We start from the raw sequence: 18732 nt of genomic DNA on the forward strand, positions 1-18732 counted from the left end.
ACAATAGCAGCACGCTATACTGCATTTTATAACAAGAGCAATTAAGTATCCATACTATTCTCAGCTCCTGAAAATACTTAACAGATCACATGTGCTCCCTCCCACACACACACGAAAAAAGGAAGAAAAATAACAGGTTTAAATTTGATCTTATTATTTATACGCACAGGCACTCACTTATATTATTTTGTGGGAATACGGAAATGATTTACACTAACACTTTTGAGTGAATAAGAGAGTAAAAAGCACAGAGAAAAACATTTTTGGCACTGAATCCAATCCTCATCACATGTACAAGAAGTTAGAATACAGTAGTATGTTGCTGGAATAACTCCAAGCAATTTATTCCTACTAGAATAAATTTCCAGTTTGGAAAGTGGTGCTCCCAGCATATACTTAGCTAAATCACATCCAAAGCCATCAATCACTTTCAAGGTGTACTTATTGCTTGTCATAATCTCAAACAAGCAGCAACCTAAACAATAATTAATGGAATGGAGATTAAATAAACCACTAGGGCCAAAACAAGTTTTCATATGATAAAATAAAATTTCTGATTGTATATGCACTTCAGGATCTTTTAAAAGACACTGAACAATGGATTAATATCAAAAGATTCCTTTTAAGATGAACTGTGGATGTGGCCAGGGGTAAGATACACTCAGTGCTTTAATCCTAACTATTTCAACTCTATTCCATGCCTATACTTGTGTAAATACTTTATGCACAGTTAAACAGATTGTTTACGAAAATTTCTGAGATTTCGTAATGGCTTCAGCAATAAAACATTTCTAAACTTTGCTACCCACAAAGATTTATTTCTGCTTTTCCTAAAGAAGGCTCTTTAGATGCTGGCCATATTAATTGAAAATTAATATAGCCAGCACCTATTATTAAAATAATAGGTTTATTAAAAATTGTTTATTAAAAATTTTTAATAATAATAAAATAAAAAAACAAAGAATTTTTAGTTTTTTTTTTTTTTAAACTTAACTACTAAAACCATGAACATAATTTATTTTTAAAGTAATATGAGTGGCCCAGAAATATTCACATGCAGTATCATTATAAACTTTATGAAGGTGTGCCATCATTTAGAGTAAAAAAATAATAATAATAATAATAATAAAATTAAAAAATATATATATACTGCCATTATAATTATTTATAATATTTTAATGTTAAGGAGCTAACCCTCTGCTGCTAACATGGGCATCTGACAGTTGATACCTTTTATTTTTTTATCTTTATTTTTTCAAATTCGTAAATGAAATCCTGCTGTACCTTTTCCCACCAATATTCTCTAAATGAGTGTACACTATTTTCATTTCAATATACTACAAATTATGAAAAATCAATTTTTTTTTTGTTTGGCATTTGACAGACACCCGGCAATCAAAAGCATTTATCTTTATTGCATTCAGGTCCCATACCCATGTGGCAGAGACTATGGGCATTTATGTTTATTTCCACAGAGAAACTTAACCACAAATAGCCAACAAAATACAGATGTTAAGTTGCATCTACCAGATACTGTACATGCATTTGATTTGCAATTTGGGAGATAAGTGAATTTGAAAATTATAAAAACCGTGATAAAATCATTAATATAATTATTGGTTTCTCTTGTTTATTTTTGTTCAATATTTTATAATTTAGTTTAGCAAATCATAACTAATATAACACCAGTGTCAATTCAGTAAAAAAAAAACAAAAGCTAAAAATTACTATTATTATTTTTTTATAATTCTAATAAACGAGATTAAATGATAATTTGCTCCATGATAAATTATCCAAATTCACAACACCATGTGGATCCTGATGACTGCCCATTATCAGAATCCACATGGTATCATGAATGCTGATAATGGGCGGTTGTCTCCATACTTGAGACTTGAAAATGATATCCACAAGGATTTTGAAAAATCATCAAAGGCTTCTTTTATGGCTGGGTTATTGGAATGTTTTCTGTAAAGTTTTCTTTTCATCTTGTTTCAATAAACTCAATCATTTTTTTGCCTTTAAAATTTACATGAAAATTTACGCAGTGTTGTTTAATCTCTTATTAGAAATTAGTTAATTCCCATGTATGTCTTTCTCCCAAGAAATTATTTTTTTAAGAAATTAAAATAAAGTGTGGCATCTCACAGAACACCACAAATTCCACACAATGAAATTTTTTCCATTTAAGGACACAGGTAACAGAGGATTAAGAATTGCATTGATTTAAGGGAAAACATCAACAGAAATATTCAAAACTAGCGTTTTAAAATGCAGAAAACTTTCACCCCTTGCACCCATACTTGCATTAGAGAATTTTATGCCTTACAGGGGCAAGGAAATTTATCCTTAATGCATACTTACTGGGTTAATAATCTCTTATGTAAACATTTACAATCCAACTCTGAATAGCCCCCGATCAAGTGAGAGAAATGTGCAGTGATATCACAATTTAACATCCAGTAATCAAAATAACAGCAGAAGCATATATTAAGGCACTCAAAATGTAATTTTCCATTAATCAAAAACAGTTATTTACAAGTTTCCAATGATTTATAGACCGAGATGCTATGAAAATTTATCAGGAAATATCGTAAAAGAATGACTGCTAAACTAAAAATTAGCCAAACAATGGCTGGTTGGCAATCATTTCAAACTTCAAAGGAGAACTATGAAGAGTTGTGGCCCTGAAATATCACTTGAGGAGCTCACAAATCTTTGTATAAAAAATCTCATGCCAGTATATGTTGTTGTATTTGGGTTTTTTTTTTTTTTTTTTTTTGGCACAAAGGCCTCTTGGGCCATATTGTGCCTTCATGCCAGTATAAGTTAAGTATTCTTTATAAGTACTTTTTGGAAGTATTTTTTATAAGTACTTTTTGAAGTATTTGTCATAAGTATTCAAATAAATTTTCAAATAGAAATTGCTTCGGCCAACTACTGAATACTGTTATCCTCTTTTCTAACTCTAAACTTGAATACTGCCGTTGTCAATCAAATTCAAAATCTCAAGCCTTCATAAGCAGATAGCTTACAATTAAATTTCACTTCTGTACAGACTTCTCAACAAAGTGCCATCTTGACTAAACAACATAAAATCCAGTTGTGGAATCTGTTTGTTCCACTAGATAATTGCAACTGTTTGCAGTTATCTCATGACCCCAATTAAATGTATCAATAACTTATCCAATTTTCTAAGAAGTGGTTTACCACATGGTATGACAGTACCCCAGCTCAAGGAATTCAAGTAAAAACAAGTATATAGAAATAAATTAATCATCTCCCTCAACACAGCTGACTTTTTTTTTTTTTTTTTTGCACACATTTTATACTGCACTACACAGCACTGATAGAGCACTTATGAGCATAAATAATGTACCAAGACTCTTCTCTTCTATAAGCTAGTGCTGTCAAAGTGTAAAATTTGAAATATGAAACAAAAATAAAACTTCATTTCAAATTTTAAAATAAGCAAAATATATAAGATTTTCCTCCTATTTCAATGCAATGCAGTAAAATAAGTATAATTCATCATGGATAAGCATATGTAAGGAGAATAAAATATGCTGCAGTTCCATGCTTGTCATACTCGGCCAATAAAAATTTAGGCTAAAATTTTAGACCAATAAAAATTTAAATGGCTTTGGCCAAGCTGATCAAAACAGCTTGCATAACATAAATTTATTAATTTTATGCAAGACTATTATCATTCTAATCATGCTATCATAAACAGATACCCTGTTTGCATATTAATTATCGGTTTGCATAAGAAATGGTTGCTGACCAGTTGTTCAGTAATCATAATTTTGAATCAACAAGACCATACTTTTAAAGAATTTCATATTAAAATTTCAAATAATTCTATTCTTAAGAAAAATTCTTCAACTTTTTCATTACCTTTAGAGCAGTCAGTGTCTAGTAAGCTAAGGCAAAACAAGTTTATATTAGAATCAATTGTTACTCTTACAACACTGAAAAACAGTTAAATTCTGAAAAGTCTAAAACAGTTAACTATTAGAAATTCTGTTTTAAATAAGTAGAATGAATAAGATTTAACTAGAAAACATAAATTCAGTCTACATTTGTGAATTTAAGAATTTATAATTTTTGTTTTTCTAGATATGCTGTAAACATATATAAAAAAAGTCCCAAATGCTGAAAGTAAGACACTTATGGCCCAAATATTTTGTCATTATCAATCATTTTCTGGTAAACCCATACAGATAAATATAGGCAGTTATCAAAAACTGAATTTAATTGTACCATAAAATTATTTCAACCACCAAGGACACTTACCAGCTAGTCAATTTACTCATAAAATCTATCTCTGCCATCTTAAATGTGAACTTTGACCATTCAAAACAACCAAAGGACTGTATATAATGTAGCTAATATAATAAACATCATTACACACAATGTCTTTCCCCTCCTCCCTGTTCTTTCTTAATAAAAACTGCCACCCACCTACTTAAGAATTATAAACCAGATTAATAGATTATAAGAATAGCAACTCTGGTAACTCTGCAAGGCTTCTTTAATCATTTCTCTAGTTACTACTGCCTGCTGTTCTAATTAGATAATTAAGCAAGCTACTCAAGAATGATATTTCTAGCACCATTTCCCCCCTGAGGCAGTGGCAGTACAGCTGTAGATAGTAGGTACCAATCAGTAGAAGCAGGAAGGAGGCGTGACAGTTAATTGGCCATACCAAAAAGGACAAACATTTACAACTACTCTGTAATATGTAAAGTCTGCACTCCTTGAAAATAAAAGATGAATTCTTTCTTTGCGTTTGTTTTGGTTAGATCCAACACCATGTGACTAATAACTAGATTATTTTTTTGCAGACAAAGCAACATGAATATTGTGATATCATTTCTCTGGCCAGAAGCAACAAATAATGACATGAGAAAAGCAATTATCATGAAAATTAATTACAGTTCTCTATTCAAATTTACCGTGTGATCATATATAGACACTAACAGAAAAAACAAAGGGTGGAGTGGTGCTGAATGAGCAGAAATGGCATGCAAACAAAAATGGAACCCTTACTACTTTATTACAGGTTACTTTTTGGTCTTGGTAAGTACTGCTTTCTTATAGCTCAATTCTTATGAACTTTTGCTTTATCTTATTTTTTGTTTACCTCAATTAAGAAACTTTCATCCTTTAAAACAAATTGAATTTTATTTGCTTGCAACTTCATTTATCATTCTATTATAAGAAATAACTTCATAATCTATTTAAGTACTGATTGCTTTAAAAAATATATATATATATAAAAAAAAAAACCATACTATTTCTTTAAACATACTCATTTATAAAAATTTGTATAATCCAAGAAAAATATTCTACATGATTTTTTCATATGTCTCTCCATATTTCAGTACCAACAAACTGCTATAAAAAAAAAAAAAAAAAAAAAAGAATTCTAAAATCCATTTGCTAGTCAATTTTTCAAATGATTTTTTAAAATATATCTAGATATCTCTATGTTCACACACACAACTGGTGAGTATGGGCTTGGAATACCCAGGGTCCTGAGCTGGATATCATCATTCTTCTCTTTCTTAGTGATTCCTTTCTACTTCTGACTCTCTCTCCTCTCTCTCTCTCTCTCTCTCTCTCTCTCAGGGTAACTTTTTTTTTTTTTTTTTTTTTTTTGGCTGGTGCAGCATAAGCCTTAGGCTTCCTTGCACCATATGACTTATACTAATAATATAGGGGCTCACATCTGGTGAGTATGGACTTGGCACACCCAGGGTCCTGAGCTGGATGTCATCATTCTTCTCTTTCTTGGTGATTCCTTTCTACTTCTCTCTCTCTCTCAGAATTTTTTTCTTTTTTTTGTTTTTGGCTGGTGAAGCATAAGCCTCAGGCTTCCTTACACCATATAGCTAATAATAATAACAACCTAGTTTTAATATATTTACTCATCCTTATTCTTTCTTAGGCAACACACAAGGGGGTATGGTTGCAGGACAGATGTGCAGAAATTTGCTTTCAGCCATCGGATGGTTCAATTATTGGAAAAAATTATTACAGGAAATGGATTTTTCCACCCCTTTTTAATTATAACAATTCATGATTTACACACATATTAATCACCATTTCTTGTCATTTTTGCTATTAAATCTCTCTGTGGCAAGAGGTTTCACTATTTTCTATAAAAGGAAGGAATTACAGTAGATGCTGCTTATTGTGTCACTTTGGTACTCATCTTAATTGATATAACTGATCAAATAAGAATGCAGCTTTGTTCAGCATTGTTTATTGATGCAGAGCAGAAATATGTACATAAGAAGGTGGAAGTGGGGAGAAAGAACATTCAAACAAGCAATATAAAATACTTTAATTTGACTGTCCATTATTTCTTTGGGAAAGTTATCAATAAAAGTGATATTGTCATGTTTTTGGAAATCCATAAAAATCACCAAAAACAAAGAAAATATTAAAATCAAGAATCAGAAAAGGGTCAATGTTCTATTGAAAAACAGTCAAACTGGTAAGAGTTCAGACTGTACACTATATTACTCCATAAAAGAACATACTGTTCTTTTATGGAGTAATATAGTGTACAGTTCATATAGTTTTAACAAACTATATGAACTCTAACACAGCGACAGCAGTACTAGACACTCATTGTGCTGGAATTTAAGAACAATTTGGGATGCTTCATAATTGCTTTAACTGTACATGCCTAAACCATGATACGAAAAAAAAAAAAGGGGGGGGGGGGATAAAGTAAACTGAAGTGCTGATAATACGTGATTGATAACATTGTCCATGATTACAATAAGTGGCATACACTATATAAAAAATAATCAGAATAAATCCTTATTTTTTTTTAAATATTAAAAATAAATAAAAACTACATTTTGCCATAAAAGCTTATCTTAAAATTTTAAAATAATTAAATTGCACATCTTAAGGAAAATGATATACAGCAAAAGATTAAAAAAAAAAATTGCAAATACCACCTACTAGAGAAGTACCTGCCCTATATTCCAATGTACCTGGAGTAGTCAATTATATGGATATAGAAATTTCCACATATAAAAGTGGGAATTAAAGACAAATACAGAGAAGTGGCCAAAAGTCTTATCATTAAGCAACAAAAAAATTTCATTTGAAAGCATAGCAATGCAAATAAATAAAGTTGGAAAGAATGACCAAAATAAAATTGTGTAACATATAACAAATTTATATCAAATATTGAAAATGAAGACCATCATAAATAAATTTAATAAGGATAGCCCAAAAATGAAATTACAGCGGCAACCATATAGGACAAGACTGAATAACATGATGTATTAATGTCAGTCAACAATGTCAGTCAACATTTTTCTATTGGTAACTTAAAGAAAAAGTCATTCAGGAAATGCCAAAAATTATTAGTTATCTGCAGTTCTCCATGACGGTATAGTGTCTTTGCCACTTGTCACTCATTTAGGGAGAGCTGGGTTCATCCCATTGGAGACCGAAGGAAGGCTTCTTGAAATATTTGGGATTTTAGTAAGCTGATCACATGCAGAAGAATAGAGACAGCCCCCTCCTCCCAATTATTCTGGGTTTCATAGTCCTCGACAACATACAAATTGGTTTGCACACACACATGCATAAACAATATGGTCTAATTTGCTGATGTGTCTGAAACCCAAAAACAACAACAGTTATCTGACGGATTTAGTGGTTACAGCAGTCACCAAGGCACGATGGCATTTTGAAATTCTGTACTGATGGAATAAACATTAAAAGTTCCCCAATTAGCTGGTCTTTTTCATTCCCATATCATAAGTTAATTTAAATTTTTTTGAAATTTAATATCAAGTACATTTTTTAGCTAACCTTGTATAAATCAAATGTCACTGTTTAAACTATACAAATTCATTTAAGCTATCCACTAACTTTTGGCTACACATGAATTTACTTAATTTTACTTAATATATGAAAATCAGGCAGCAAGAAAAATGCCTTTAAATTGAAAATAGTTAGACAGTAGTTCCTTGCCGTAATAACATACAAGACCATCAAAAATCAGATTATAAGAATCTAGAAAATATTCATTGTAATTGTGAGCCTCACAATCCACTAATTTCCACACTTTTAATATGCAGAGACCTCCACATCAGAAGTGTGGAGAGAATCCCCCTTAAAAAATAATAATAATGACTAATTTTACAGCTGAAAATAATAATAAATAAGATTCTCAAAAAAAAAAAAGGGTGATAAATGCTTGAATAATGTTACAGAAGACTTTTATCCCCAAAGACTTTTATTCATGCTTGAATAATGTTACAGAAGACTTTTATCCCCAAAATTTTATAATCAATAAGAAATGTTTCATAATCCATATTCGCTGCTTAGACAGCATCCATGAGTTTTTTGCCTAAAATTCCATCAATGCCTACCAACAATTTAATTGTCACTTGCATTTATATTAAGTATATTTGTAATATTCACAAATATACTTTGACTGTTGAATTTTTTAAAATATTTGTTTAATTATTTCTTTTGCCTTCCAGCTTGATCTGGCTTCATCTAAATGGGGAGATCAGTGTCCATCAGAGTGTCAATGTCAAGAAATAAGCACATCACAGACACTGTTATCAAGGTGGGTTTCAAGTCATGAAAACGTTCTGGCAGCTCTTTGTGTACTTCAGAGGGATACCAAACTCTGGCAAGTATTTCAAAAGCTTCCAAATGATAGTGAAGTACTGACAATTCTTCAAGCACCTCTAACTCCAAAATTTAACATTTCTAATGTACAGTTAAACCACCTAAAAAACATTATAAGCATAGATGTACAAGGTATTACTGGAAAATCTAGGCTGTTGTTTGGCAATGATGTGTTCCACATGCTACATAAACTGCAGTACCTATCTTTGCAACGTGTTGACTTTGAAAACTCTGAAAAACTTTTTGCACAGTTAACTTCATTAGAAATTCTCCAGGTTGTTAATTCACATATAGGTAGTCTTAAGTGGGAAATATTTAATGGTATGGATTCACTTAAAGAACTATATGTGGTTCAAAGTGGAATTAAGTCAATTGGAGATTTCTCATTCTACGGAACACCAAATTTAAGACGTCTTGTGCTATCATATAATGATTTGCAATATATCGAATCAAGTGCTTTTCTTGGTTTGATAAGACTAGAATATCTAGATCTTAGTAATAATCGTTTAGATCACATATCTAGCATTACATTTCCACCTCTTCCTCGACTGAAATGGCTCGAGCTAAAGAATAATCCAATTTGTGTTTTCTTTCCCCATTCATTCTTAAATCTGAATGGAACTCAACAATTAACTATAGGTTCTGCTCATCAGTCTATTCATTTAATGAAATTTAGCTTCATGGGCTTGAATTCATTGTTATTTTTACACTTGCCAAATGTTGATAATGATGCTTTGCTTCAGAATATGTTTTATGGACTTCGTTCACTTTTACATCTAAGTTTGCAAGGTCGCATCCTGGTTTTAGACAAATGGGCTTTTCATGGAGCTCATCATGTCTTGCAAAAATTGGTCTTGCATGACTGTAAGCTGCAAAAAATTCATGAGGATGCTTTTCATAACCTCGATCATTTAATTTCTCTTGATCTTTCATCTAATCATCTCACTCAGATTCCAGAGGATGTTTTTGAACCAGTACATGGCTTGCATGAACTAATACTGAGTGAAAACAGATTTCATACACTTCCAGAGACAGTGTTTCACACACTGGTACTGCTTAAAGCTATGAGATTAGATGCAAATCCATGGAACTGTACCTGTGAGATGGCCATTTGGGATAAAGAAATAATTTTAAAGATGCCTCAAGTAATCCCTAGTCCCTGTCCTTCAAAAGGAAATATAGCTTGTTCTGAATATCGAACAATGTATTCTGAAGACGTACGAGTAACTCCAAGATGTGAATATCCTTTACGATTGAGGGGTAGGGGAGTATTTGAAGTAACTACAAATATACTAGAATGTGGCAACTTTCTTTAAGAACTAAGTATAATCTATGAAATACCAAATGAAAAAAAAATAATAATAAAAAATATATTCTATCAAATATTTTCAGAATAATAAAAAAGTAATTTAAAATAAAAAAGTTGTCTTTGTTTTACTCAAATAACACAAACTGAAATTAAAGATGAAAAGCCATTCATTTCTTCATATGAGATGGTAAATTTCTTAATTTACTGATCATATGTGTATACTGGTTAAATAATGACCAGAAAACTTCTTACAGCATTTATTTAGAAGAGAAAATGCTAATCAGCTTTTCTCCTGTAGATAGCTGTTAATCTTACATAATCAGTTGTGTTCATAAACTATTCTGAACAGAGCCAATTACAGAAGATAAATAGCAATGTTACCTATCTAGCTGTTCATCTTAAAAGTTTCTGCATTTTTCTCAATCTGAATGCGCACACGCACACCTATTATTATTATATCTGCTTATTCAAAATTTGTATACTTGCACAATAGCAGATTATAACCCAAATTTCTTGGGTTATCTGCTGCTATCATGACTTGAGTTATTTTCTCTTACCAAAATGCAATGCATTGCATTTGAGATGTATCTATATATTTTCAAATTTCATTTAGAACAACTGCACAATACACCGACGAGCCAGAACATTATGACCAGTGAGTCGTTATGCAAATTGAAGCAACTGCTGGTGAACTACGGGTAGAGTGCGCGGGTCGGGACACAGTAAAAAAAAAACACCTGATACTGAGCTCTGTTAATCAGTGTTACTCTTGTTCTTCAGATGGGAAACACAGAGGACTTAAGTTTGACAACGGCCAAATTGTAATGGCCAGACGACTGGGTCAGAGCATATCCGAAACGGCATGGCTGGTGGGATGCTCACAGTCAGCCATGGTTAGTACCTACCGAAAGTAGTTCGAGGAGGGAAAACCCATGAACCGCCAGCGAGGTGTTGGACGACTACAGCTCATCGATGCTCGAGGTGAGCGAAGGCTCTCCCAGATGGTACATGGCAACAGAAGAGTGACTGTGTCACAACTCTCCAGTAATTGGAATGCTGGTGATGGGAGTAATGTGTCACAACACACAGTACATCGAACCCAGCTGAAAATGGGGTTGTGTAGCTGCAGGCCACTCCAAGTGACGATGCTAACCACAGTTCACCAGAGACGGCACCTACAATGGGCATGCGAGCATCGAAACTGGACCTTGAGTGATTGGAAGAAGGTTGTCTGGTCCAATGAATCATGTTTCCTGTTGCACCACGTGGATGGCCGGGTACATGTGCATCATTTACCTAGGGAAGTACCCGGGTATATGTGCATCATTTACCCAGGCGCCATCACTTCCTAGGGAAGTGATGGCACCTGGATGCACCATGGGACAAAAACAAGCTGGTGGTGGCAGTGTCATGCTTTGGGCGATGTTCTGCTGGGATACCCTGGGTCCAGTCATCTATGTGCTGGGCACTCTGATGTCTACCACCTACCTAAACATTATTGCTGACCAGGTACACCCATTCGTGGCAACGGTCTTCCCTTCTGGTGGTGCCGCCTTTCAGCAGGATGATGCATTGTGCCATACCGCCCAGATTGTTCGAGACTGGTTCGCGGAACATAAGGAAGACTTCCAGGTACTGCTTCCTCCAAATTCCCTAGACATCAATCCCATCGAGCATCTGTGATTTGTGTTGGAACAGCAATTCCGATCTGCGGTGTCTCAACTACGGACATTACAGGAGTTAAAAGGATCTGTTGGTTAAGTGTTGGTACCTGATACCACAAGACACATTTAGAAATCTTGTAGCATCCATGCCTCACCGGGTACAAGCTGTTTTGGCTGCACGTGGTGGACCAACATCATATTAGGTAGGTGGTCATAATATTTTGGCTCATCGGTGTATACTTATCAAGTACTGTAACTAAAGTTCAACATTCAATATTTATAAATAAATTTTTATTCTTAGATTTATCATATCCTTAGCATACAAAAATGTGTGCTTACAATCAATCGAATACAGTTTTTCTACTTTTGAGAATAATTTTGTATGAAAGTATAGCAGATTTTTTTTTTATTTTATTTTCTTGGCCATTTCAAAAAATAATTTTACTCTACACAAAATTAAAGAGAGAATTACATTGTGAATATAAATAACCACTTATAACAAGAACAAAACTTTTAACAATACAGTACATACTTAAAATCAGTCTAATTAATACTTTTTTTACATATTGAAATAATAGCAATTTGTTTAAACTACAAGAGTCCTTCTAATGTTGTCAGCAAAGGACATGGTTAAATACAAGTTGGCAATTAGTAGAATAAAACAACACTTCACTGTGCATTAGTAGGAACACTTAATGGTTTCCTTACACACTCTAAATTAAAAAAATATTAACAAAGCTATGACTCTTGGGGATTTAGCCAGTAGATGTAAAAATTAATGCATTTACAGCTACATTTTAATGTTTAGGATACATAATGCATAAGGTTAATAAAAAATATGGGTTTACGAACACATTTTAGATTACTTACACAAATACTCCACAATAAAACTAATTTATTCAAAAGATAATATTATAAAACCTATACTGGTACTTTGATCATATTCCAGATAACTGAAAGTTATCTTGTATGTGATTAAGGAAATATGGGATTATTTTCATCGCTTAAAAAAAATTAGAGTTAATATCTTGACATCCAGATAGCACAATGAACGCAAAAGAATTAGGAGATAAAAAGTAGTGTCTGAATCAGGTGCTCACTGGAGAAGAGGTAGGTCACTTGGCTGTCTTTGGCAGAAGTGAGACGGGGCATGTGGTGGCCAACAGTTCAGGGTAAAATTGAAGAGATGTTAGAGTGGACTCTCCTTGTTGATGGCAGAGCTGGGATTATTGATAGGAGGGGAAGAAAGGTGATAGGAATTGTTCTGGAGGATTGGGAATGAAGAGGAAGGGGCGAATGGAAAAGAAAGGGGGAAACCAAAAAGAAAAGAGAAGGAACTGTTGGGAACAGGTGTGTACAGTGAAAGGAAGAGTGGTCTGGTTTTTCCTGTTGCTATTTATGGCAAAGGGGTTGGAGGGAACCTTGAAGGTTTCAACAAAGTCTTGTCTTCTGGTGTTATTTCATTTTAAGGGGACTTTCAATAAAACTATGGAATGCCACTTTGGTTGGTTGTGTTTTTTTTAGGAGCATTAGCAACTAAGGCCATATTTCTTCGGGGATATGCGGTGGTCATTCCCTGACCGTTCTGCATCCTCTGTATTTGGTGGTCACGGACAAATGCCACTTCATCAGATGCTATGTTGCCATGTCTAGCATGTCTTTCATGCATGCTTTCTATATGATTAGTTCACACAGGCTTCACTACATTAACAGGTGACCTCTTAGCCCATGTCTCTAGTTTTCAGCACTGGAGGGGAGAGCTTCTTATATCTGTTGGCCAGACTAGTGAATTTCTCACACCACCCAGGATGGCAGGAGAATCAAAATTGGTTCATTATCTTTTTGATGTTCCTTTCAATGAGTTGTGTAGGATACTTATTATCTTGTAGTATAAATCTACTGTGTCTGAGCTCCTGGTACAGGTACTGAGGGCTGTAAATTTTAGAGCCCAGAGTGAATAAAAGCCTCCTTTTACTGACTTGAGGAGGTTGAAGTATATGGGCATATACTCTATGCACATATTATAGAAGCATCTTTCATGTTGAAACTATGAAGTTAAGTTGAAGATAAATAATCCACTGGAAAGATTCATTGGGTATCTAAACTTAAGCAAAGTATTAAATTCCATGAAATACTTTGGTTATCTGAACATACAAATTATTCAAATGGAGCATCAGTAATATGGATTTCTTTTCATAGAATTTTTTTTTTTTATATATATATATATATATATATATATATATATATATATTTGGATACACTGTTAACATTATTCACTGATTATTTATTTGATTAAATATCAAATTATACTGAAGGTCTCTATAGGTTCACTTGAAATAAAATTTCAGTTTATGCTATAATCTTTGGAAAAATAAACCTCTTCAAATGCTGGAATCAAAAATACCACAAAAAACTAGTAAAGGATGAGAGAACAAATTAACATGTATATTAAAGATTATATACACAAGTTATTAAAATTGGAAAAAAAAAATAAATAATAAAAATAACTGTAGTAGCACCCTAATATTTTACCCTGACCTAATGATGACTTACTGGCACACTGAGGAAGAAGTGATTACACAGGAAATTTCATAGTACTATAGGAAATCAGAAAACAGGAAGTTTGATTAACTACTTCCTAATGAGAATTTTTTCCTCAATAAACAGCAAACATGCTGTAGAAGTTTAATTTAAATCAATGAAGGAAGAAAAATAAGGGAAAATAAGAATAACACTTTTTACTGCCTCCCACCCCCCAAAACCACTGTATTCATAAAATTATCAGTTTTTAAGTGGATAAATCTGGAAGACATACTCTTCACAGTGTAAATATGCTAAAAAAACTGAAGAATATCTGAAATGCAGAAACCTTGCCTTAGCAGAGGAAATATAATTCCTCGTGCACTACCTAATGCATTGATATTAAATAGTGCAAATCTTGCATAAATACTAATTTCATATTTATTTTACTGTTATTAATGAAAACAAGGTACTGTGGTAAATAAAATGAATGTTATATTTTATAAAATGTTTGTAGCATCATGAAATATAATTTAGACTGTGAACAGATTCATAATATTATGCAGATTTACTCCAAATCTCTGTTTCACAAAATCTGAAAACAAAATGAAATTTCAGAGCATGAATAAATATTCAACATTAAATAAAATTCCATGTACTACCAGGATTTTTACAATATATAAAAATGTATAAAATTATGTGAAATTTCAAAAAATATTACACAGTTCTTGTTATATTTATTTTATTTAAAATTAACTTGAAGGAACAGGTGAAAACATAATACCAAACATATAATATTTTCTGTTATTATAAACTATACGTGACAACTATACAGTGCAATTTAAAAGTAATATAATCAATAAATATAATATAATTGGGAAAGGACATTAAGTGGTTTCTATCCATATGGTAAAATTTATACTACACACATACACACACAAAATAATAAAATAACACTAGTAAAACATGTGAAAATTCTTAACAAATAGGTTTTAATAAACACATATATAATACAAGCTCAATACTATACTAATTTGTTAGCAGGTGATGTTTCAAGATCCTTTCTGAACCCTATCCTGAAATGTCTTCTGCTAACAAATTAGTGTAGTATTGAGCTTGTATTATATGAGTTTAATAAAACCTATTTGTTAAGAATTTTTACATGGCATAATAGTGTTACTTTATTATTATTATTATAATAGTGTTACTTTATTATTATACTATATTATTATACATTAATATATATAGTATAAATTTTACCATATGAACATAAAAGGATCCCAAAATGTGGACTAATATATAGTGAAGTGTTCACGTTTAAAGAATTTTTCTCTTACACCATATCTTAAATTTCCTGTTATTTGCTTTACAGTTATCACAGGATTATATAGCAACATACTGCATATAAATGATCTTGAACTGTGAAGCTCACAATTTACAATTATTGAACATATAATTCTAAAATCCCTCCTTCCTTCCAGCCAACTTAATTATTGTGAAAAATAAAATTTAATTTTCTGAGATGCACCTAATTTAAACTGTATTAAAACCATATTGTGATTTTAGATTGTGATTTCTCTACTGGCAAGGTTCCTGTATATCATCGAAAGAATCCCACGAGCTGTTCTGGTAGCCTGTCTGTACTACTCGGAGAACCTCGTGTCCGATTGAACAATTAAATATACACAGGAAAACTGCTTACACCAGCACAAGTCTGCTGTAGCAGTGTATACAAGACAGTGCTGAAGTCTGAATAATGGAGGGAATTAAGTTCACTCGCTAACTTATATAGTAATGCACATGAGAAATGCAAACACATCAGTTGGTACCACCCAACTAAATGCATTCGGACATTTTTTTTTTTTTTTTTTTTTTTTTATGTAAACCACAAACACGAGAGGTATTAGAACCTATAGTACTTAGTACTGTATTTGGGTTGGAGGTTGAGAAGGCGAAAGAAGATATTTGTTGACATCCGACTTGAACTTCTGTAGACTGTAATTTTCAGGAAATACGTATGAAGGAAGGTTGTTCCAGAAAACGGCAGATGAATGAACAAACAAGGAAGATGAAAAGTTGGTTCTGTGAGTTTGAAGTTGGATAGTAAATGGATGTTGGCTGATGGCGGCACGTGTTCGGACTGTTTTGAAAGAGAGAGCGGGAATTATAGAAGCCAATTGAGAAGAACAGTGCCCATGCAAGTATCTGTAGAAGAGGCATGCAGCAGAAACAGTACGTCTATGAGAAAGCGAGTGGAGAGACTCTGTTACAGATGAATCATTAATTAATCTAACTGCTCTCTTCTGAATGGAATCAAGAAGCCTCAGAGAGGTTTTGAGGGCACCACCCCAGATGTGGGAACAATATTCCATGCCTGGGCAGATTTGCGATTTATACAGAGTGAGCAGCTGTTTGGAAATAAAGTAATGCTGAGAGCGAAAGAGAAAACCTAGTTTTTTAGATGCAGAGGAAGCAATATTTGTAATGTGCTTGTGCCAAGACAAATTAGAAGTCAGGGTAATCCCCAAAAGAAATATATCATCTTGCCTAGAAATCGGAGTGTCACCAAAGATAAGCATAGGAGCAGAAGAATCCTTTTTGCGAGATATAAGACAAGACTGAGTTTTAGAAGGATTGAAATCAACTAAGTTGTCTTTGCCCCACTGGAGAATTACCCGAAGATCTGCATTTAAGGAATTGGTAGCAGATTTTCGAGAAGTTGAAGCTAATTGAACAAGGCAAGGTATCTCAAAATGGAAAGTGGAATGCAATGTGTTATCATCGGCAAAACTATGGATAGGATTTCCAGTCAATGGAAGAAGGTCATTAATATGCAAGAGGAAAAGAATGGGGGAAAGAACTGAACCTTGGGGGACACCAGCATTAGTGGAGAAGTTAGAAGACAGACAGCCATTTACCATCACCCTCAGTGAGCGATCAGAGAGAAAACTGGATAACCAATTACTAAAAACAGCTGGCAAACCATAAGATTTAAGCTTGTTTAGAAGACCTTTATGCCAAACACGAACGAAAGCCTTTGAGATATCAAGAGCAACTACTTGTGTTTCACTGAACATTTCCACTGAATTAGTCCATAAATGGGTAACATAAGCCAGAACATCACAAGTGGATTGACACTGATGCAATCCATACTGGCGATCGTTGATCAGACAGAAGGTTTCTAGGTAGTTTAAGAGTTGGCAGTTAATTGATTTCTCCATTACTTTATAAAGAGTAGAAGTAATTGCAATGGGACGATAATTGGATGGGAGGGATTTGTAACCATTTTTAGGAACTGGCTGGATATGAGCAAATTTCCAAGCAGAAGGAAAAACACCTTTGGAATAAGAAAGTGCAAAAAGGCGGCAAAGAATAGGAGTAAGTTCTGGAGCACAGGTTTTGACAACAAGTGGAGAAATACCATCGGGACCTGGCGCTTTCTTATCATCAAGATTCGTCAAAATCCTTCTGACATCCTTTTGACGGAACACCACAGGAGGCATTGAATGGAACATATTGGGAATGGTGGGGGGTATTTTATCAAGATCATTAATATATGAGTTAGAAGAATAATGGAATGCTAGCAGGTCAGCTTTATCCTTGGCTGAAGTGACAACAGAACCATCTGGTTTGGACAGTTTTTTTTTTTTTGATTTGGTAGTTGTTGGCGCATCGGCTTCTGTGGCCATATTGCACCTCCCAAGGTTTTTGCAGTACTTTGATCCAAGCCCGAGGCGGGAATCGAACTCGTGACCTTTGGGTTGCCAGGCAGGTACTTTTACCCACTCGGCTAGCCCGGTCGGCTTGGACAGAGGTGGGAGCAGAGATGGGCAAAAGTTGCGGCCAACAGATTTGGCAAGGAATCAGAATGCTTGGCTACCATTAGGGCAAGAAGCAAGTTTTCTACTCTTAGTCTGTTCAAACTCTAGTTTGGACTGATTAATAACTGCTTTACAATTGTTGTGAGCTTTGGTGTAGGCAGAAAATGAAACTGAAGAATTAGAAACAAGCCAATTGCGATATGCAACATTCTTCTCTTGAACAGCCTTAGCACGTTTATTGGAAAACCAAGGTTTAGAAAAAGGATGAGATTTTAAAGTGGAGTGTGGGATAAAGGAGTCCATTCCTGCAAGAATAATTTCACTGACACAATCTGAGCAAACGTTGACATCAGAAGTTTTGAAACAGTGATCCGACCAAGGAAAAGAAGAAAGGAAATTTCGCGGGTCATCCCATTTTGCATTCTTGTAATGCCAAACAACACAAGGTTGGGAACAGCCATGAGATAAAGGCTCCATTGGAGAAGAGACAATCACCAAGTTGTAATCTGAAGTGCCTAAAGGACCTCTCACTTCAACCGTGTACTTAGAAGGGTTGTCTGTGAGAAAAAGATCAAGCGTGTTGGCTGTATGATTAGGATTGTCTGGTATTCTTGTAGGTAAATGAACAATCTGTGCAAGGTCATTAGTAATTGCAAAAGCATCAGCATCTCGACCTGCTGGGTCAGTGTGACTAGAAAACAGAAGCCAGCTGGAGTTGTGAACATTAAAATCACCAAGG

At 33.6% G+C, this 18732-nt stretch overlaps 2 protein-coding genes across 3 annotated transcripts in view; one reads left to right on the forward strand and one right to left on the reverse strand.

Moving 5' to 3' along the window:
• The window catches only part of LOC150078128 (mitochondrial carnitine/acylcarnitine carrier protein-like), a 126720-nt gene that overhangs the window by 42311 nt on the left and 65677 nt on the right, over positions 1 to 18732 (reverse strand). The gene's annotated exons all lie outside the window — the stretch shown is intronic.
• On the forward strand, positions 4802 to 9995 carry LOC150078129 (uncharacterized). The gene is made up of 2 exons (XM_090385169.1): positions 4802 to 5082; positions 8526 to 9995. Exons 1-2 carry the CDS (start codon positions 5023 to 5025, stop codon positions 9993 to 9995), a joined length of 1530 nt encoding a protein of 509 aa, XP_090241295.1. The 5' UTR covers positions 4802 to 5022.

Source organism: Mastigoproctus giganteus, chromosome 11 (genome assembly GCF_048544385.1).
Source record: "Mastigoproctus giganteus isolate SK-2022 chromosome 11, ASM4854438v1, whole genome shotgun sequence".
Lineage (NCBI taxonomy): Eukaryota > Metazoa > Arthropoda > Arachnida > Uropygi > Thelyphonidae > Mastigoproctus > Mastigoproctus giganteus.

Bases quoted from the DNA above. Each gene is read 5' to 3' on its own strand.
- LOC150078129 (XM_090385169.1), top strand. From the start codon at position 5,023: ATGGCATGCAAACAAAAATGGAACCCTTACTACTTTATTACAGGTTAC. The intron at 5,083-8,525 runs GTAAGTACTGCT...TTTGCCTTCCAG, and splicing joins CAGGTTACTTTTTGGTCTTG to CTTGATCTGGCTTCATCTAA.